At 53.1% G+C, this 22,621-nt stretch overlaps 1 protein-coding gene and 1 long non-coding RNA gene across 2 annotated transcripts; both read right to left on the bottom strand.

Annotated features, from left to right (window-relative positions):
* Positions 1–9,127: 9,127 nt before the first annotated feature.
* On the bottom strand, positions 9,128–19,728 carry LOC120412083 (zinc finger protein 418-like). Its single transcript, XM_039572413.1, is given in 5 exon segments — positions 9,128–10,435; positions 10,438–11,109; positions 17,004–17,783; positions 18,371–18,449; positions 19,622–19,728. Coding segments are annotated over 4 exon segments (1,515 nt in total). The 5' UTR covers positions 18,393–18,449; positions 19,622–19,728; the 3' UTR covers positions 9,128–10,394.
* On the bottom strand, positions 11,190–14,159 carry LOC120412084. The gene is made up of 3 exons (XR_005604746.1): positions 12,415–14,159; positions 11,467–11,545; positions 11,190–11,280 (listed from the first exon to the last, which is right to left on the bottom strand). It is a non-coding gene; the product is annotated as an uncharacterized LOC120412084 (long non-coding RNA).
* Positions 19,729–22,621: the final 2,893 nt, after the last annotated feature.

Here is a 22,621-nt window from a genome sequence, read left to right as displayed (position 1 = left end):
CATTGTGACACTTCAAGGCATCATGGAACCAAGGGGCCATTGTGACACTGTGGAGCCCCATGGAAGCAAGGGTCCCTTTTGACACAGTTACCAAAAATCAGTTAAAATATAAACCCCCTCCTTAACACCAAGGTAGCATTTAGAAGCAGCATTCTTTATTTGGCTGGATGCACAAGGGGATAGTTCTTCCAGAATACCGTGCATGGTGAGTACTGGAGAGTTCCTGTTTATAGACTGTATTTTGCATACATATTCAGTGATTGTCCCAGAATAAACATTCATATGATAATCATTTCCCTGAAATCCTTAACATATTTTCCTTCCCCTTTAAGCATCTGTTCTTCTGCCCTGGGGGTCTCTTTGGGGGTCCCTGGTGGTCGCTGACCCCAAAGCCAGCCCTGACTGCCCGGTGAACTGGTGAAAGTTGGCACACCTGGGCTGGTTGCTGCCTACAGAATCAGCCTTGTGCGGTTCCATGGCCAGTGGCTTTTGGAGAAGAAGCATTGCATGAACCCACCAGGTGCAAACGGTTTTTCATCTGGAAAATTTTCCCCCCTTGGAGGGTTGTGAAACTTCACTTCCCTTCAAGCCTTCGTAAGCCTCACTCTGCTCCTTTACTCACATCCCACGAGTTCCTCAGTTGCTTTCACAACCATGTTCTTTACACAGCTTAAAACAAGTGTCATACTCACAATTATTGCTATGATCCCAAATATACCTTGCAAAAGTGAGGCAAACCAAGCATATAGAATCCAAGTCCTTTAAATATTTTATTCAACCTGTTACTTTCTAATCCTGCCCTTAATTCCCTGCTGGATGATTTTATCCTCTCTACCCAATCATCCAACCCAGCATCACATTTGGAATGTGCACACAACAAGTGCTGCTGTTTCAGTTCAAGAATCCACATACTCCCTGTCCATGTAGCAGCAATAGGGCTAAAGCCAATCTGCTCTGGAAGGTCATTTTAGCTGTGGCTGGCAATTGTTCCTTTAGTTCAGCAAACCCCAAAGGAGCTGCATTCACTAAAGTTTCCATCTGCAGAGCCCAATGGTGTGTGGCTGCTCTGTTCCTAAATGCAGATCTTTGTGGAGCAGTGGTGGATTCTAAAATCCATCCCGCTGTAGTTCCCGCACTGGGATGTTTCCAAGTTCCATCCCCTTTAACCTTTCCCCACAGTCGGGTTCCCAGTGGTGACTCCTTGCACGAGGGACGGAACATTCATACCCCCAGTGTCCATGGTGCTCCTGATTCTCCCAGGGGCAAACGTGTGCTCCAAATTCCATCACTTCCCACCCATCCTGGGGCTCCTAAGGATCTGACCGTGTCCTGCTGACACTCTGTGCCTCTCCAAGGCTCGTTGTTTGTTGGCTGAGCCCAGGTGTCCCTGAGAAAGGCAGAATCATTTCTACAAACACAGCCCAGCCTCAGAGCCTGGGCCACAGCCAGGAGCCGCTGGATCTCAGCATTCCAAACAGCTCAAGTGTCTGTCCCAGGGCAATCCCACTTTTCCTTTGTCCTGGGATCCTTTGGCCTTGACCTTGTTAAATCAGGATATTTTGTACCCATCTGTAAGGGGTCCTGTGGGAGGCCTGGGCTCCCTTCCCAGCCCAAACACCACTGAACTGGCTGGAAACATTCCCATTGTCCTGTCTGAGGGTGATTCCATACTGCTGGAATTTGACAGCCCCAGGGGGTATCAGTGCAATCTGTCAGATGATAAATATTTCCAGCGATTATTTCCAGATCCAGTTTTGAGATATTACAATTCTCAAGAGTACCATTCTTATGTGTCCATGGCAAGGAATATTCTCCTTCCATCCCTGTCCAGGTGCCCTGGGTGCTATTTCCTTCCCACCCATGTTCCCAGATTTTTGTCAAATTGCTGACTGAAGCTCCCCACAGAACTGGATTTTCTGCAGAAGTTGGTGTTGGCAAACAAGCTGTTAGAGAAGTTATATTCGCTAATCTGTCAAAATCTTGCAGTTATTTGAAAACCACATTTCTCTTCCCAGAGATTAACAACATCGTTTCTGTTATTATTATAATAAATATGCATTAATCATCATCTTCACTGATATCTGGCAAATAGTATCACTCTAGAAAATCATATTCTATACCCAAAACAATCAATAGGATTTATGTCTCGTAGCAGTAAAACAGCAACACAAATTACTCCCCAAGAACTAAAAATAAAAACCTAAGGGGTATCAGTCAGTTTTCTTTCCACTGTGTTTAATGTGTGGGTGCTGGTTTTACCCGCGTGTGATGAATCCAGGGTTCGATTCCTGCCACCCTGAGTGCAGTGTAGGTTACCAAGAGGACTTGGAAAGGTCCTTTCCACTTTTCCTTCAAGGGTTCAGGGTTCCAAGTCTTCACATACAGAAAAACCCCAGGCTGGAATGGATGAACAGGGCATCCAAAGCAACTGGTCCTGACAGGGTTATAAACAGAGTCCAGCAAGAGTTTTTCCTAAAGCAACCAAGTATAGATTTAAATGTTTCTCCCTTTGAATGGGTTTCTCCTGGAACTGATGGTGTTTGGTATGACCGTTCCTACAGCAATTCATGGGGACTTATTTTGGTTTGTGATTGGCTGAATTCTGACTCACAAAAGAGCCAGAGGAAGGGTCTGTGCCCATTTTAAAGAGGTTTCTTGGCACATTTTACTCATTTGTCTCTTCAAAGTCTGATTCATCCTTTCCACTTTCCCACTCACCTCTGGTCACCAAGGGCTGTGTCAGTCCCGTTTTATACCCAGGGTTTTGCTCAGCTGGGGCACCAAGTCTGCTATAAAATGGGGGCCTCTCTCTGAAGATAGCCCAAGTGGCCCCCAAATCTCAGTATGATTTCTTTAAGCATAATTTGTACCACTTCCCTGGATTTATTGGTGTGGCAGGGAAAGGCCTCTGGCCATCCCGAAAATGGATCTGCCAATAGCAAAAGATACCGGTCCCCATTTTGTCTGGGTAACACAGAGAAATCGATTTGCCAATGACTTCCAAGAGAATTTCCCCGTTTAACTATTCCAGAAGGTGGTGATGCCTTAGGTTTTAACTTTTATATTTTTCAAATCCTGCGCTGCCTAGTGTGTAACTCTGAAGTTTCATGTGGCCTGTTAGCTGCTGTTCACTCATGCTGGTTAGACATAACAAACCTCTCTAGGTTTCCACCTCAAGGACACCAGCCCCCAAAATGTGTAAACTAAAAAGCCTCTGAAAGGGGACAAACCTATGGTAATTACATCATGAACTGAGGTTATAATTGGACAATTAACCCTTATATGCACATGAACCAAACTTGTAAAAGTGTGAAGAACTCATGACCTCTGGGGTCCATCTTGGGTGTGGCCTTTTGACTCCCCAGCGGGTACCTTGAAGGCCCTTCAAATAAATACCGACCTTTATTCCCTTATTCTTGTCTGGTCTCTGTTTATAGGTGGCCACCCCAGGCAGCAGTGGCCTTTTCTTATTTTTGGGATTGTTTTTTAAACAAATTAAACATTTCACTGTTACCAGCAATTTCAGTCATTCCCACTCTAAGCACAGAATTTCAGAGATTAGATATCATAGCCTCAGTTCCTCAACGGGTTTTGGTGTGGGTTTTTTCCTTTCTTCTCTTCATTACAAAAGGTAATCCCTCCATCTCTCTGATTCTTAGCGGCTTTTTAATATATTTGCTACACTTTGATTTTTGCAGGGTTCCACTCCCCTCCCACTCGGTTTGGGGGTCTCACCCCATCTTTTACCCCCCCTTCTCCCCTTTCCGATCTACCAGCCCCACCCCCTGCACCCCCTACTCACTCTGGAGCTCTGCGCCCGTGGCTGGGGGTGCTCCCAGCACCACCAGTGCCACCAGTGCAGCCCCAGCTGCCTGCACACGCCCCATCCCCAGCGCCAGGTGGTGCCGACAGACCCAAAGCATCCACGCTGTGCCCTGAGGAGGTCCCCAAAGTGGCCCCGCGCCACAAGGCATTGGGAGCACCAGTCTGCCTGGAAACTGGGGAGCTGTCGGGGTTTGACAGTGGCCCAATGCCAGGCACCCACCAGAGCTGCTCGCTCACCCTCCCCTGCCACAGCTGGGCAGAGGAGGGAAAAAAATTAACGAAGGGTTCATGCGCTGAGATAAGGACTGGGAGAAACACTTCAAAGGCTAAACAGGCTCAATTTAAAGTTGCAAAGTGAATTGATTGCTAACAGAATCAGAGTAGGATAATGAGAAGTAAAATAAGCCCTTAGAACACCTTCCCCCCCAGCCCCTCCCTCCTTCCCACCAACAGAGCAGGGAGACAGGACCAGGGGGTTTGGTCAGTTCATCACCGAGACTTCCTTCTGCTGCTCTGGGAGAGGAGTCCATCCCCTGTGAGGCCGTGGGGTCCCAAGATCTGTCTTGGTTTGAAAGACAGATGTCTGGCAAGGAAGGCAGGAGCATCCCTTGAAATGAAAAAAAAAAATGCAACCCCCCTACCCTCCAAATTACTATAATTTTGAAATTAAGGGGCTTTCAGGTAAAGGTATGAGGAACAGGAATAACAGTTCTTTACTATTATATATGTATATAACCAGTCAAACAAACAACAACAACTCTGGCAGTAACAGCAAACACAAACCCAGTCCCAGCCTTCTCGGCTGTCAGGCCCTTTCCCCCGGTGCAGTTCCGCTCGCAGCCGGCAGGGGCGCTGGCGGCTCCCGGTGAGCAGGGCAGGTGCGATGGTTCCCCCGCGGCTGCAGGGGGCGCTCCGGAGCGAGCTCGGGGAGCACGCGGCACTGGTGCCCTGGGATCCCGGGAAGGGATGGGACAAAGGCTTCACAAACCCCTGGGCAGCCGATCCCGGTGTCCGGCCGGACCCTCAGAAACAGCAGGCTGGAACGGCAGGGACGAGTACAAATCCCAGGTGGCAGACGAGATGGATCAAACTCTGGAGCTGCAGTGGAACCCCCGGAGGTCTTGGCAGGCAGGGCATGCGTGGCTACAGAATAGCGAAGGCTCCAACGCAACAGTGGGGACAGGGCGGCTGCAGCCCGGCTCCCAGCAGGGCAGGGAAAGGTGGGCTTGGGATCCCGGGGTTTCTCCGGTAGAAGGAAGGCAGCCAAAAAAAACAGAAGCTGGCAGTGCTTCTGCAGAATTCCTTCCAGCCTCTCCATCAGAACGCCAAGAAAGCAAACAGCTCACAAGCCCAGGTGAAAAGAGAGTAGCCCGTTGGACCCCTTCCCTCAGTTGCCAGGTCTTTTGTTTCTCCCAAGCACCCAGCAATTTGCCACCCTGGCAACATATATGGGAAAAATTCCTCAAGAGAAAAAAGAAAACAGAAGGGGAACTCCCCAAAACCCCAACATTATCCACCCGGAATTTTTCCCATACTAACATGTTACATCAAACTTAACCGTTTTAACCATATAAATACATGCATCACCCAAATTATATACATATACATATATACATGCAGATACTGATAGGAGTACAAAGCCATGGGTAGTTCACCCTAAAACAAGGTCCCCTTGAGGTAAGCATCGGGTCTCTCCATCCTTTTGCATCACTCACCAGGTGCAACCTGGTCCCTGAGCAAAAACAACCCCACGGATGGATTTGTCTTTGCTCGAGGCAGAATTAACCCAAACAGTTTTTCCAAAGCATACCACTCGTGTGCCACTGGAACCTTATCCCTGTCTGTTGTTTGTAGGGGTTCAGATTGGGCAGGGCCTGCTTGGCTGGTGGAGCCTCAGGTGTTAATTAACCAGGGGGCTCTTGCTAAATGCACCTACCAGTTTTTGAAAGTCCCCCCACCCAGTGCTTTCAAGGTGGTTTTAAGCAGTCCATTACACCGCTCAACCTTCCCAGCTGCTGGTGCATGGTAAGGGATGTGGTACACCCACTCTATGCCATGTTCTCTAGCCCAGGTGTTGATAAGGCTGTTCTTGAAATGAGTCCCATTGTCAGACTCGATTCTCTCAGGGGTGCCATGCCTCCAAAGGACTTGCTTTTCAAGGCCCAGGATGGTGTTCCGGGCAGTAGCATGAGGCACAGGGTAGGTCTCCAGCCATCCAGTGGTGGCTTCTACCATTGTGAGCACACAGCGCTTGCCTTGGTGGGTTTGAGGCAGTGTGATGTAATCAATCTGCCAGGCCTCCCCATACTTGTATTTGGACCATCGCCCACCGTACCACAGGGGCTTCACCCGCTTGGCCTGCTTGATCGCAGCGCATGTCTCACAGTCATGGATCACCTGGGAGATACTGCCCATGGTTAGATCCACCCCTCGATCTCGTGCCCACTTATAGGTGGCATCTCTGCCTTGATGGCCTGAGGCATCATGGGCCCATCGAGCTAGGAACAACTCTCCTTTATGTTGCCAATCCAAGTCTATCTGGGACACCTCTATTTTTGCAGCCTGATCTACCTGTTTGTTGTAACAATGTTCTTCATCAGCCCAACTCTTGGGGACATGGGCATCTACATGACGGACTTTCGCAGGTAGCTTCTCTACCCGAGTGGCAATGCCTTTCCACTCCTCAGCAGCCCAGACTGGTTTTCCTCTATGCTGCCAGTGGGCCTTCTTCCACATAGTGCTGCCTAACAAGGTTCCTATATCCAGCACAAAAAAATTAAGTTACCCAGGAACTGTTATTCCTTTTTCACCCCTTTCTCTTAATGCCCTCAGGCCCCAAATTGGGCACTATGATCTGTCTGGGTTTCAAAGACAGGTGTCTGCCAAGAAAGGCAGGAGTCTCCTTTGAAATGAAAAAATGCAACTCCCTTCCCTCCGAATTATTATAATTTTGAAATTAAGGGGCTTTCAGGCAAAGATATGAGGAACAGCAATAACAGTTCTTTAATATTATATATATATGTTATAAATGTATTGTGATGTTGGCTTTTTGCATGTTAAATAATTGTTATTAATGTATTGTGATGTTGGCTTTTTGTATGTTCCTTAATGTTAGAAAAACTTTTCCTAGGTTCTGTAATGTAATACATGATATAGAATGTCTATTGTTTATGTAGTCAATTTAGAAAAGATAGGCAGAGAAAGTCTTCACATTTCTGGAGTATCTTATCAGAGAAGAAAAACCAGAAACCAGAGAGAGAAGAATTTATGGAGGGAGCAGAGATGGAATGGAGCCAAGGAGGAAGATAAGGCTGATGGGATGATACACAGAAACTCCAAAGACTTTATGAATCATGCGTGATTGTGATGAATATGCAATAAGAGATGTACTTTTAAAGACGATCTTTTGGATGTAGAGGTGTGCCTTTGGATCTCTGCCAAAGCACCCGGCTGTAATGCCCTTTTTGCTGTTGTCTCCTAATTGTCCCTTTTATTAAACTTTTCTTAAAATTTTACTAAGAGTGAACCTCGTTTTTCACATATATAACAAGTCAAACAAACAACATCTATGGCAGTAACAGTAAACAGAACCACAAACCCAGTGCCAGCCTTCTCAGCTGTCTGGCCCTTTCCCCTTTGGTGCAGTTACGGCTGCAGCCCAGCTCCCAGCGGGGCAGGGAAAGGCGGGCTTGGGATCTTGGGGTTTCTCCAGTAGAAGGAAGGCAGCTGAAAAAACCCAGCAGCCTGCAGTGCTCATGAATTCTTTCCAGCCTCTCTCTCTGTCCAAATGCGGAGAACTAGCTTCCCGCAAGCCCAGGTGAAAAAGAGTAGCCCCTGGGACCCCTCCCTCAATGGCCAAGTCTTTTGTTTCTCCCAAGCACCCAGCAATTTGTCAGCTCGGAAACATATATGGGGAAAATTCCTCAAGGGAAAAAAGAAAACAGAAGGGGAGCTCCCAAAACCCCAACAAAGAGTGAAACAGGCTCAACTTAAATCAGAGGAGGATAATGAGAAATAAAATAAGCCCTTAGAACACTTCCCCCTCCCCCCCCAACTCCTCCCTCCTTCCCACCGACAGCGCAGGGAAACAGGGTACAGGGGTTTGGTCCTTCCTCTGTGAGGTTGTGGGCTCCCTCCCACGGGAGACAGTTCTCCGTGAACTTCTCCAGCATGGGCCCACTGTCACAAGCAGCAGCCACACCGCACCTGCTGCAGTGTGAAGCCCTCCCACGGGCACAGAGTCCTCCCAAAACTGCTGCGCCGTGGGTCTGTCTTCCACAGGGTGCAGTCCGCCAAGTCTGGGAGCAGGGCCCTCTCTCTCTCCACTGGGTGTTTCGCTGGATCACAGCCAGGCATCCACCTGCTCTGGCACGGGCACCTCCCCTCACGGGTGAGGGTGGATCTCTGCATCCCCTGTGGATCCCCAGGGGCTCCTTCACCACAGCCTGCAGAGGAATCTCAGCTCTGGCACCTGGAGCACCTCCTCCCCCACCTTCTCCACTGACCTTGGTCCCTCCATGTTGTTTCCCTCACACATTCTCACCTCCTCCTCTTCTCTGACCAGAAGCCAAAACTGTGACTTTGTTTTGATTTTCTTCTTAAATCTGTTATCCCAGAGGCATTACCAGCCTCTCTCATTGGCCCAGTTTTGGCCAGCAGCATGTCCATCTTCAGAGCCATCGGGGATTGGCGCTGCTGGACATGGTGGAAGCTTCCAGCAGCATCTCACAGGAGTCACCTCTGTGGCCCCCTCACCACCAAAAACAAGGCTGTACAAAACCAGTACAGGAGTCATCGGTGAGAAAAGCTCTGAGTAAAAATTGTTTTGTGCATTTTCTGATTGGTTTAAAAGTGTTATGGTCTCTGGCACCTGCACATCTCCACGTCTTGGGGTGACCTTATGATGTGTATCCCCCATCAGAGGATATATTTCTAAATTTGGCCAAACCAGAACACCATAGCAACTGCTGAGTCATCACCGCCGCACGCTCCTATTGGCCAAAGGCTGCTTTGGGGTGGGAGCTGGTGGCCTCCCTCAAACGTGGGACCCCCACAAGCTGCTTATAACCACCAAAACTGGGAGTTATAGCCCTCCCTCAGACACCGGTGGAACCATGGGGTCACCCCAACCCCCCAAAATGAGGCATGGGGCCCACAAGCCATTTATATCCCTGCCCCAGGTTGGTGGAAAGCAGCAGGATCCTCCCCAAAACGGCGTCTCCTCACTGTCAGAAAATGAGGAGGAAGTGTCACCTCAGCTTCCTGAATTAGCGGTGTGATAAACGAGATAGTCCAATCAAAATTAATAAAGAAATAAAATTTATTATTCGGCCGAAATATCAGTCTCAAAAGCCAAGATCGAGAAAAGTAGCACCGAACCCAGGATCGGAGCTGGGTGAACATGCATAGATCTGACCTCTATCACATCAGACCTCCCAAGTTCATGCCAGCTGCCTTGTCCGGGTTATTTTTATACGATTTTTGGGGAGTGTTCAAGTCCAGTCCATTCTTCTCGTTCTTTAACATATTCATTAAGTTCTTCTTTCACAGTGCAAGGCTGGACAAAGGATCTTCTAGATGTGATGAATTTCCACTCTTCGGTGATGAATTTGTCTGTCTTCGATTCCTGGAACCCTCAATGGAGTTCCCGGAATGTCCAATTCCTTATCGGCTGAGGTGTAGATACCAGAAGATAGTGATCAAGTCATCATAGTGTTAATGTCCCGGTGATAAGATCCTACCCCACCTGGGGTGGAATCCTCACTTATTGATTACTTCTGTGGTGAAAGAACTTCCTTTTCAACTGCTCCAGTGTTGTAAAATTTTCCTCTCAGCCAGGCTGGTGGGGGGCTTTGAAGCTCTGGCTCTGTATAGTTTTATTACAGTTCATTTTTATACGTAACAGCACGAATTACAGACTTCATTTATAACAGCGGGAAAACTCCAAAAGCCATTTCTAGCCCCCAAAATTGTCAGAAAGCAGCAGGACCTTCCCCTAAATGGGCTCCCCATGTCCCTCCCTGTGGTGCCCACTCCAAGTGTCGGAGCCACATGTCATCCCTTGTCTCCCTGTATCCCCTCCTCAGGATCGGGGGGTACCCAAAAAACCCCTCAGGAACTGGGGATAAACCAAATGCCCTCAGATGTGGGGGATACCACACAGAAAGGAGATTCCCCCCGGCCTTCAGCTCTTCATTCCAAACCCCTGCCCCCCTCCCATTGCCCATCCCCCACCATGTACCTCCCACTCCATCCAGACCCTCTGAATGCCCATCCAGCCCCTCCTGAAGATTATGAGGGGGCTGTAGGGTCAAGTACTTTTGGAATGTGACTGAGCCATTTGGAGTGGGAACTGAACAGTTTTCAGTGGAATTCGGTGGTTGTGAGGTGACAGATCAAGGCCTCTCATCTTCTGGAGTGCAAAGCAATTGAGAAAACTCCTCCATCTCCCCTCAGAACCCCCAAATCCTCCCAAATATCATCATCCCTGGTGCCTATGGGGATTCAGAAGGATATGGAGACAACCAGCCAGGTGGCTTCCCAACATGGATACAGGGAATGTGGGTCCTTCAGTGGAGGATGAAGTTGGAGCAGCGGACGAAGCTCTTCTGCAGTCGGGGCACTCGCAGGGCTTCACTTACTGGTGCTTCTGTTGGTGTCTGGTCAAGTTAGAGCTCTGTGTGAAGCTCTTGCCACACTTGGGACACTCATAGGGCCTCTCCCCGGTGTGGATGCGCTGGTGGCTGACAAGAATGGAGTTGTATTTGAAGCCCTTCCTGCAGTCGGGACAGCGGAAGGGTCTCTCCTCTGTGTGAATCCGCTGGTGCAGGAGGAGATGGCCGCTGGTCGTAAACCTCTTCCCACACTCAGTACACTCATAGGGCCTCTCCCCAGTGTGGGTCCTCTGGTGGCGGATCAGGCTGGAGCCGTGGCTGAAGCTTTTCCCACATTCCCGACACTCATAGGGCCTCTCCCCGGTGTGGATCATCTGGTGGAGGATCAGGTTGAAGCTCCGGCTGAAGCACTTCCCACACTCCCCACACTTGTAGGGCCTCTCCCCAGTGTGGATCATCTGGTGGCGGATCAGCTCAGAGCTGTCTCTGAAGCTCTTCCCACATTCCCCACACTCGTAGGGCCGTTCCCCAGTGTGGATCATCTGGTGGCGGATCAGGTGAGATCTCCAGCTGAAGCTCTTCCCACATTCCAAGCACTTGTGGGGCTTCTCCCTGGTTTGAAGATGCTCATGAACCACCAGGTCTGAGCTCTGGCTGGATCTCCGGCCGCCTTCCTCCTTGGACCTCCCTGGGCTGCGTTTGCAGCCCCTCCTCCCGCCGGATCTCTGGGGCTTTTCCTCCCCGTTGGATTCCTGCACCATGGAGCCGCTCAAAACGGCCTCTTCCACCAGGTTCTGCTGTGGGGATTTGTCCTCCCTGGGCTCCATCCTCAGCTCCTTGTCTGGGGGAGGAAGGACAAGGAGAGGATGGCATTTGCCTCTGTGCCAGAGGGAAGGGGAAGGAGATCCCCCCAGTCTGTCCCCGGCAGGACGGCGTCGGCAGCGGGGTTGTCCTGCAGCCAGGGGCGATGCTGGGCTGGGAGATGGAGCAGGAGAGAGGGGGAAAGGGGCAGGGACTTCCTCCTCACCTGCCTGGGGGTCCTGCGGCATCTTCCTCTTCCTCACAGCCTCCTCCTCCATCTGGCCAAGGGTTGGGAATGGGAAATCCTGGTTTGGGGAAAAACAAGGGAGAAGCACGTTGAGTCTGAATGTCCCCCTGCCCAAGTCCATCTCTACAAGTCACCGGGCATCTGGGGTCCAGAAAAACCTCCCAAACACCAACATTCAGCCCTGAAAAAGCCTCACAGGAATTCCACCTCTCTAGTCCCACCACTCTGATGTTGGGGGGTTCCCCCCGTCCCAGCTGCTGGGGATCACGCTTCTATTGGGGTCCCCCATCTACTTGGTCCCTGCCCTCCCCAGGCTGCTGGGAGTCCAGGAATCCAAAAAGCTCCACCTTTGGTCTCCCCACTTAGGGATGCTGGGGGTTATGGGGTCCAAGGGATCCTTCTCCCCTTATTCTCTGCTTCGGGGTGCAGGGGGTCCAAGGAGTCCCCCCTCCCCCTCTCCAGGCTGTTGAGGGTCCCGTGACTGGCAGCACTCCCCCCTCTCTGGGCTCCCCACTTTGGGGTCCTGGGGGTCACAGGGGTTCGCTCCTCCAGACTGCCGGGGCTCCCATGGTCCCGGTACTGCCCCTCTCTGCTCTCCCATCTCTGGGGGTCCTCAAGTTCCCCCCTTCGGCTCTCCTGGGGGGTCCCGCAGCCCCCTGGTTCCAGGCTGGAGTTGGCCATGCCTGACCTGGGCAGACCCAACCACCACCGCGGGAGGGACCCCACATCCCCCTGCCCGCTGCCAGAGCTCTGCTGGCACCACCACCAGGACCCCCCAAAAACACCTCCTGGGGACCCCCCAATGTCCCTGCAAGGGGCATTGTGTGCTCAGCTTTGGAGTTCTCCATACTCCAAACTTCTCCCCCAAAAAAACCCAACCCAGGGACGCCCCAGGATATCTGGGCTGAGCTCCCCCTCCCCGGGCACCTGCGGGATGGGGGGCGATACTCCCACGGGTGGGGGGCTGTGAATTCAGGGAGTGCTCGACCTCATGCTTCCTTCTCCTTTTCTTCATCCTCCCTTGTCCCACCTCTTCCTCCTCCTCCCGCCCCAGGACCAGTGACACCCTGGGTCCCCCGTTCCCGAGCCCCTCGCAGCCCGCGGGAGCAGCGGGGATGGAGCCGGGACAGGTCGGGATGGGCAGCGCGGGGCTCTCGGCTGCTCCCACCCGCTGGGGGCGGGGGAACCCGGCCCGGGGAAAGGAGAGGGAAACTGGGAAAACTGGGGGCTGCACATCCAAACTGGGCCTTGCTGGGGACCCTGGGTGGGGACTTGCAGCCCTTGGGGCTCCTCTGGGGAGCCTGGAGAGCCGGGAGGGGGGAACGCAGAGAGGGCTGGGGGATCCCAGGAGTGGCACCACTGGCAGTCACTGCTTTGTACTGGGGTAACTGGAACCTTACTGGGGACACTGGGTGGGACTGGGAATGACTACAAGCATGCTGAGGCCAACTGGGATATACTGGGAGTGTCAGTAACCATACTGGGATTTACTGGGACCACACTGGGAGCAACCAGGACCATGCTGGGGAGAAATGGGACCATGCTGGGGGCTACTGGGAGCAAGTGGGAGCAACTGGGTCTGAACTGGGGGCAACTGGGCACGACTGGGACAATGCTGGGAGGGACTGGGATCATATGGGGAGAGACAGGGACTATACTAGGGGCAACTGGGTTCATCTGGAACCACACTGGAAGATCATGGGAGGAGCTGTGCCCATGCCGCAGTCATACTGGGATCCTACTGGAACTGGAACTGGCTGGGATCATACTGGCAGTGACTGGAATAGTACTGGGGGTATCGGAGAGTGACTGCGATCATACTGGAATCAGACTGGGAGTGACTGGAAAGGTGCTGGCCATGACTGGAACGGTGCTGGCCATGACTGGAACCATACTGGAGGTGACTGGGAGCAACAGAGACCACACAGGGAGCAAATGGGATCATATTTGGAGTAACTGGGAGCAACTGGGCCCACACTGGCAGTGAGAGGGAGTCACTCTGGGCATGACTGAAATAATAATGGGAGTATCTGGGAGTGACTGGGGACATACTGGGGGTGACTGGGTGCAACTGGGATCATACTGGAAGTGGCAGGAAGTGACTGGGATCATACTGGCATTGAGAGGGAGCAGTTGGGATCACATTTGGGGTAACTGGGATCATACTGGGAGAGACTGGAACCAGACTGACAGTGACTATGGGTCCTACTGGGATCCTTCTGAGGTAACTAGAACCTTACTGGGCAACTGGGAGTGCCTGGGAATGACTACAAGCATGCTGAGGCCAACTGGGTTATACTGGGAGTGTCTGTAACCACACTGGGGCTTACTGGAAACACACTGGGAACAGCTGGGACCATGCTGGGAATAACTGGGACTACGCTGGAGGCACCTGGGAGCAACTGGATCTATGCTGGGGGCAACTGGGCGTGACTGGGACTATTCTAGGGGCAACTGGGATCATACTGGGAGGAACCGGGAACACCTGGAACTATGCTGGAGGCAAGTGGGATCATACTGGAATTACGGTGGGAGCAGCTGGGTGAGACTGGGATCATACTGAGGGTGACTGGAATCATCCTGGGTTTGACTGGGAATGGCTGTGAGCAACTGCAATCATGCTGAAAGCAACTGGGAAGAAGTAGGAAGGACTGGGAGCATGCTGGGGGTGACTGGGTGCATGCTGACGGGAACTGGGATGTACTGGGAGTGTCTGTAACCATACTGGGGGTGACTGGGAACACACGGAGAGCAACTGGGACTAACTTGAATCAGGGGGATGGGGAAGCAGAGGTTAAATGATTTGCTAAGAAGTTGTTTGTTAGAAGCAATGCATACAGCTTGCCCAACACTTATTGTGCCTACCAAAACAGGATGAGAAGATATGAGACTATTGATAAGGCAAAGGAATCTTGACCAAAGATCCTAGTTTTAATCTAAAACTAACTCAAACCAGTCTTGAAGTTTGGACTTAGGCCAGGGACATAAAGAGCATGCGCAGGGAGGAAAGGTGAAAAGTTCAGGATGAGGAAGACCCTTTACTTCATCTGAGGAAGACTCTTATTTCATCTTAGAGACCCCTGCCCACAACCACCAGACAACACTGCGCAAGCACAACGCGGATGTAAATGGCTTTTGGGCTCATTGTAATACAAAGCGAGGCTAGGCAATGAATATGTATAGACATATTGGGAAACTCAATGAATATGGAACTTGTAACCCGATAAATACCAAGCTGAATGCAGCTGTCGGCACGCATGACTTTGGAGGAGCTATCACCCATGTGTCCCAGCGCTGGAATAAACATACCTACTTTACTACTTATTCCAGTAGTGGAGTCTTTTCTGCTCATCACCAGTCTCTCTCAGTATATCCCAGTTGCCTCCAGCATGCACCCGTCATTCGCAGTTGCTCCCAGTAGCCCTCAGTGCAGTCCCAGTCGCTCCCAGTATTTCCATGTCCGTGCTCCCAGCGCTGCTCCCAGCCCTGATCCGTGGGGATGGGAATGTCCCGCTCCCTTCCCGGGGCAGGCTCACACCTGAGCCAGGTGTGCAGGGCAGGACCTTGCCCTGAGCCCAAGCCCTGTCCCCCCTGCAGGATCTGCTTCCCATCAGCCTCTTCCTCCTGCGGCCCCAAGCCCAGCTCGGTGCTGAACGAAGGGCGCTGGGCCGGGGTCATCCCCCAGCAGGGGCTGTGCACCCCCTCTGCCCCCTCCCCAAATTCCCTCCCGGGGCAGCAGGGGCTGGCTCAGGAGCCCTGTGGGCAGGGAAAAGGGGGTGACACCGGGATGGGGGGGGCACACACGCTCTGGGGGGACACACACAGCCCCTGGGGACCCCCCTCACCTTCTCCTGCAGTGCCAGGAGGATGAACCCCAACATGGAGCCCCCAACCCCCATCGGCAGCATCTTGGGGGGTGGGGTCTGGTGGCAGCTTTGGGGATCTGGGGGGGAGGTCACAACTGCCCTAAAACCCCCTCCCAGCCCCACAGCCACTCCCAGACCCCTCAAACCACCCCACAGCTCCCAGCCAGGACTCCCCCAACCACTCCCTGCAATAGAAATGGCCCCAAAAGCCACAAAATCCCCTTCCCATCTCCCCCAACACCCACCCAAATTCTCTCCAAGCCACACAGCCCTGCCAACACCCCAAAACTCCCTCACAGACCCTGCCAAACCCCTTCCCAGCACCACAAATGCACCCAAGAGCCGCAAAAGCTCCTCCCAGTCCTCCCAGGAGCCACTAAAACCCCTCCCAGCCCCCATGGCACTGACCAGGACAGGCTGGTGGACAGGAACATCCCCAGCCGGGAGCAGCTCAGGCACTTCAGCAGCGATTTGGGCACTTTGTGGGGGACACCCTGGATGGGCAGACCCAGGCCAGGGACTGGGACAGACAACCGGAATTCCTGGAGAGCAGATGGGCTCAGGCGGAAACGTTCTGCCGGAACAACTCTAATCATGGCCCCATCTGCCTGGTTGGGCTGCTCCACAACACCCAAATCCTCCCAAAAAATCCTGTGAACCAACCCCAAATTCACCCCCAAATCCCAGTAAAATGGTGCAGTTTCAGATCTCTTTAATTTTTTTACTTTTACCTCAGTTCTGGGTGTTTCAGTGGGATAGACATGGAAATTACTTAGGTTGGAAAAGATGTCCAAGATCATCCAGCATTGCTTGATGCCACGAGAAGAAACAACTGGACAGACCAGGTGACATTTTTTAGGGTGTAAAGTTAAAAAATCACCTCTTCCCAATGAATTTCCAATGTCGATCTGAGTCCCAATGGATGTTCCTGCCCCTGCCTTCGTCCAGGTGCCTACGGGGTGTGGAGGGCTGGGAGCCCTTGCCACAAGAGCCTCTGCTCTCCCTTGGAGAAGAGAGGCCTGAGGGCAAGACAATCTTCCCCAGAGATAAGCAACCTTCCTCTAGGTCGTGGTGACAAAGTGAACCACCCCCAGTATGCCTTGTTTCTATATGGTAATACCCAGTACCCAGTTGGCTAGTTGGTTTCTACCCCACCCCCTGCCTACCCCATATAACCTCTGCCCCCTAGCCCTGATGTAGGGAGGCTTGTCCCTGGCCTTCCCTTCACAGGGACTGCTGGACAACAAAGGCTACCTCTGTGGAACTGCTGTACATGGCTCCTGTCTCTCTATCCCCGAGTTCGCCTTGGGTGATTTTACAAAGAGCTGAATCACAAGAGCTGGAATCACTTGTAGCTGAGAAATTGCTACACTTGCTGAAATCACTTGTTGCCCAGGGAAGGCGGCCACTGCCCCTGGAAGAGTTGTTCCTTGCAGGACACTCTTTCTAGGAAGGTCGTGGCACACCGGGTTGTTCACCCCTGGCCTCCTTTGGAAGAAACAACAGGAGGAGGATCCAGGAGGATCTAGAGACCACCAGCCAGGCGTTTTCCCAACATGGATCACCGGCAATGTGGGTCACCAGGGCTCTTCCCAATTTGGGTTCCCTGATGAAGGATGAAGTTGGAGCAGCAGGAAAAGCTCCTCCCGCAGTCAGGGCACTCACAGGGCTTTGCTTACCAGTGCCGCCGTTGGTGTTGGGTCAAGGCTGAGCTATGCCTGAAGCTCTTCCCACACTCAGGACATTCATAGGGCCTCTCCCCGGTGTGGATGCGCCGGTGGATGATGAGGTGGGAATTGTCCTTGAAGCCCTTCCTGCAGTCGGGGCAGCGGAAGGGTCTCTCCTCTGTGTGTATACGCTGATGCTTGAGGAGATCTGAGCTGGTCTGAAACCTCTTCCCACACTCGGGACACTCATAGGGCCTCTCCCCAGTGTGGATCTTCTGGTGGGAGATGAGGCTGGACCTCTGGCTGAAGCTCTTCCCACATTCCAAGCACATGTACGGGCGTTCCCCTGTGTGAAGGCGCTGGTGGACCACTAGGTCAGAGCTCTGGCTGAAGCTCTTCCCACATTCCCCGCACTCGTAGGGCCGTTCCCCAGTGTGGATCATCTGGTGGCGGATCAGGTGAGATCTCCAGCTGAAGCTCTTCCCACATTCCAAGCACTTGTGGGGCTTCTCCCTGTCATGAAGTTGCTCATGGACCACCAGGTCTGAGCTCTGGCTGGATCTCCGGCCACCTTCCCAGCACAGGGTGAGTCTTTCCTCCTCAGAGCTCCCTGGGCTGCGTTTGCAGCCCCTCCTCATGGGGGACCTCCAGGGCTTTTCCTCCCCGTTGGATTCCTGCGCCGTGGAGCTGCTCCTGCTGGCCTCTTCCACCAGGTTCTGCCGTGGGGATTTGTCCTCTTTGGTCCCTGTGTGCAGCTCATCCCCTGGGGGAGGAGGGAAGAAGGAGGGGAAGGGAAAAAGAGAGGAAGGAAGAAAGAGAGGAAGAAGAAGGAATGAGCGAGTCAAAGGAACAAGGAGAGGAGGGATAGAGGAGACAAAGGAAGGAAGAAGGAGCAGGAAGAGGTAGAGGAAAGAAGTGAGGAAGGCAGAAGAAGGAAGAAGGGGAGGAATGAAAAAGGAGGACGAAGGAAAAGAGAGAACAAAGAGAAGGAAGAAGGGGAAGGAGAAATGAGAGGAAGAAATGAGGAAAAGGAAGTCAGAGGAAGGAGGATGAAGAAAAAGGAGGAAGGAGAGACAGGAAAGAGAAGGAACCAGGAGAAGGAACAAGGAGAGGAAGGAAAAAGCAGAAGAAAGGGGAGGGAGAAACACGAAGAAGGGAGAAGGAAGAAAGAAGGAGATGACGGAGATTTGCCTCTGTGACAGAGGAAGGAGGACGACACCCCCCCCCCCCCGCCCAGTCCGTGCCCGGCAGGACGGCGTCGGCAGCGGGGCTGTCCTGCAGCCGGGGGCGATGCTGGGCTGGGAGATGGAGCAGGAGAGAGGGGGAAAGGGGCACTGACTTCCTCCTCACCTGCCTGGGGCTCCTGGGGCATCTTCCTCTTCCTCACAGCCTCCTCCTCCCTTTGGCAAAGGTTTGGGAATGAGAAATCCTGGTTTGGAGGGAAAAAACAAGATGTGAGTGTGCTGGATTGGAGATTCCTCCTGCCCAAGTCCATCTCTAGAAGTCACTGGGCATCCTCTATAAAAGCCTCCAAAACACTAAGACACAGCCCCCAAAACCCCAATATTCAGCCAAAAAACCCTCTAAAATAGGAAGTTCAGCTCCAAAAACTACAAACCACCAAGATTTAGCTCAAAAAACAACCAAAATACCAAGGTTCACCCTCCAAAAACTTCAAAAGATCAACATTCTTCGAAAGAAAAATCTCCCAGGAGTTCCCCCTCTCTGGTCTCTCCACTTCGGTGTTTCAGTGGTCCCGCTTATCCCAGGCTGCTGGGGGTCCTCCGTTTATTGGAGATCCCCACTCTGGGATGCCAAGCGTCCTGAGAATCCCAGAGGTCTCCCCGATTTGGGAGTTCTGGTGGTCGCTCTTCTCTGGGCTGCTGAGGGTCCAGTGGGTCCCCCCTGCCTCTCCGTGGTCCCCCTGCTTAGGGATACCGGGGGTTTTGGGAGTCCTGGGAGTGTTTTCTCCCCTGACTCTCTGCTTCAAGATGCTGGGGGTTCCAGAGCTCCCCGCACTCTGGGTTTCCCACTTTGGTGTTCCTTGGGGGAGCCCTCTCCAACCTACCCCCTTCCCCTGGCTGCCGGCGGTGCCCCCTCTCTGGGTACTCCGCTTCTGGCTCCCGAGCGTACCCCTTCTCCAGGCTTCTCCGTCTCCCTGCTCGACCCCCTCCAGGCTGCTGGGGGTCCCCCAGCTCCGGTATCGCCCCTCTCCGGTCTCCCCTCTCTGGGGCTCCCCCCACACACCTCGGCTCTTCCGAAGGGCCCCCAAAACCGGTGTCCCACCCCCCCGCCAGTACCGGGCGATCGCCACGAGGGCGGGCTGACAATGGAGGCGGCGGGACCTGACCAGGAAGCCCAACCCCCACTGCGGCTCCGGGAACGCGGTACCCCCTCGCCCACCGCCGGGGCTCTGCCGGCAGCCGCCACCGGGACCACGCCAAAAACGCCACCTCCCGGAGACCCTTCAATATCCCCCCAAGGCGCATTTCCGGCTCAGCTTTGGAATCCCGGAAGATCCAAAGATGAAAAGATCCCAGAAAAACTCTCCCAGGAAACCCCCCCCATGATATTTGCGGCGAGCTCCCGCTCCCCGGTCACCTGCGGGATGCGGAGGGGAGAACCGACGCTCCCAGGGCGGGGGTGCTGCAGTTACAAAGAGCTGTGCACTCGTGGCTCCTCCTCTTCCTGTCCCTGATCCTGCTCCTCCTCCTCTCTCTCGTCTTCCCCTCCTCCTCCTCTGACTACTTCTTTTGCTGCTGAATCCTTGCTGCTCCTCCTCGTCCTTCATCCGTCCTCCCCCTGCTTCTCCTTCTTCATCCCTTCTTCTTCTCTTTCTCCTCCTCTTCCCGGCGCCCTGGCTGTGCGTACAGACTGGGAAAGGAGAGTCTGGAGAGCAGCTGCGGGAAGGGAGCCGGGGGTCCTGATCGATGCCCAGTTGGATCTGAGTCAGCAGTGCCCTGGCAGCCAGGAGGGCCATCCGTGTGCTGGGCGCATCAGGCCCAGCATCGCCAGCCGGGCCAGGGACGGCACTCACGGACAAAACAGTCTGGTGGGGATAGGAATTGAATTAATTAGCTATCAAAATTATAGCAGGATAATGAGAAGTAAAATAGATCTTATAAACACCTTCCCCGACCCCCTCCCTCCTTCCCGGCCTCTCCCTCCTCCTTCCAGTGGCACAGGGAGACGGGAATGGGGGTCACGGTCAGTTCATCACACCTTGTTCCTGCTGCTGCTCAGGGAGAGGAGTTGGGAGTCCTTCCCCTGCATCAGCGTGGGTCCCCCACAAATCCTTCCAGCAAAGCTGCTCCAGCATGGGCTCCTCTCCCCAGGGATCCACAGGGATCCCAGCACAGGCTTCCCACGGGCTCACATCCTTTTCGGGCATCCCCCTGCTCCAGCGTGGGCGCCTCCAGGGGCTGCAGGGGAATCTCAGCTCTGGCACCTGGAGCAGCTCCTGCCCCTCCTTCTGCACTGCCCTGGGTGTCTGCAGAGCTGTTCCTCTCACATGTTCTCACTCTGCTCTTCTCTGGATCCACTTCCATCTGCCCAAGAACTTTTTCCTTCTTGAATCCATTATCCCTGAGGTGTCACTGCCATCTCTGTTTGACTCACCCTTGGCCAGTGGTGTGTCCGTCCTGGAGCCAGCTGGTGTTGGCTCTGCTGGACACAGGAAAGCTTCTGGCAACTTCTTGCAGAAGCCATCCCTGTAGCTCCCCCACCAGCAAAACCTGGCCGCACAAACCCAATACAGGCACTAATGAAAGAGCCGTGAAAGCCCCTTGCTTTCCCTTTGGGAACCATTGGTCAGGCCACCCCTCACTTCACAGGTCCTACCTGGCCTGCCCCATTTGTCCCACAGGACAGAAAGAAAAGAGAGATGAGAAAAGCAGGAGGAAGGAGAGATGGAGGTAGAGAAAGAGCCAGAAAATGGGGTCCAGGGAACAAGAGAGGGATGGGGAGATGCACTGGGATGGTGAGAGAGACAGAGAAGTGGAGAGGGGTATCTGTGGTTACTCTGGGCCCTGCTTTTTGCACAGATGGCAAATGGGAACCTGGTGGCACCAAATTCTGCTGGTGGGCTCCTGAAGTGGATGTCAGTGCCTTTCCTTGGGTAGTACAACACCTGGGCCCATTGTTGCTGTGCAGGTGATGGCTGCCCAAAGGAAGGAAAGGCCAGCAACAGCTTTCTGTCCTGGCACCTTTTGTGTGGGAGCAATCCCTGGGCTTACTCGATTTTGAGAGCTGGGCTCAGGAGGAGGCTGAGCAATCTCAATAACCCACCATCAGAATTTGGAGCCTGGCTCCCTGGTCAACCGCAGAGCTGGGGCATCCCCATGTACAGGAGACACTCCAGGAATGCCCTCCATTCCCCTGCCTCCTGACTGGGCCCCAGTCACTGCTTACCTTGTGCAGGTAGAGGAAGGATGATGAGCCCCAGCATGAATCCCCCCACCCCTGTTGCCATCTTAACTGCAGCTCCACCCCGAGCACCCCAGGGAACTGTTGGGAGAGGTACAGAGGATGTCATGGGACCCCCCTTCACATCTCACTCCCTCTTTTCCACCTTTCTCCTATGCCTTTTCCATAGCACCTCCAATCCCCAGCTGCACCCTGAACTCCATTTGAGGTCCCAGCCCCCTCCCATTCCCCACACTGTGTGTCTGAGCTCACCTAAGAGCTGGATGTGCTCCCAGCACCACCGGTACCACCAGTACCACGTATGGCCTCAGCTCCCAGGAAATGGAAGACAAGGAGGTGATTGGTGGCAGCCAACATGGCTTTACAAAGGGGAAATCATGCCTGACAAATTTGGTGACCTTCTATGGCAGGGCTACAGCATTGGTGGATGGGGCAGAGCAACTGATGTTATCTGTCTAAACTTATGCGAAGCTTTGGACACTGTCCCTCACGACATCATTGTCTCCAAAGTGGAGAGACATGGATTTGATGAATGGAGCACTTGGTGGATAAAGAACAGTCGGGATGGCTGAATGCAAAGAGTTGTGGTCAATGTCTCATTGTCCACGTGGAGACCAGTGACGAGTGGGGTCCATACTGGGGCCAACACTGTTCAGCATCTTTGTCAGTGACATGGACAGAGGGATTGAGGCACCTGCAGCATGTTTGCTGATGACACCAAGTTGTGTGGTGCATTGCACACTGGAGGGAAAGGCTGGGCCATCCAGAGGGACCTTGACAGGCATGAGAGGTGGGGCTCATGAAACCCTCATGAAGTCCAACAAAGTGAAGTTCAAGGCCCTACACTATAGTCATGGCAGTCCCAGACACACCAACAGGCTGGGTGGAGAAATGATCAAGAGTGGCCCTGCGGAGAAAGACTTTGGGGTGATGGTAGATAAAAAACTCACCAGGTGCTGGTAGTGAGCACTCCCAGCCCAGAAAACAGCGGAGTCTTGGGCTGCATCCAAAGGAGTGTGGCCAGCAGATTGAGAGAGGTGATTCTGCCCCTCTACTCTGCCTTTGTGAGACCCCACCTGAAGTCCTGCGCACAGGTTTGGTGTCTCCAACATAAGAAGGACTTAGAACCATCAGAGAAAGTCCCGAGGAGGTCATGAAGTTGATAAGAGAACTGGA

This window comes from Corvus cornix, unplaced genomic scaffold, assembly GCF_000738735.6.
Source record: "Corvus cornix cornix isolate S_Up_H32 unplaced genomic scaffold, ASM73873v5 scaffold10, whole genome shotgun sequence".
In the NCBI taxonomy this organism is placed as follows: Eukaryota; Metazoa; Chordata; class Aves; order Passeriformes; family Corvidae; genus Corvus; species Corvus cornix.
Note: the sequence above shows the minus strand (reverse complement) of the source record. Positions and strands in the feature narration are given on the sequence as shown.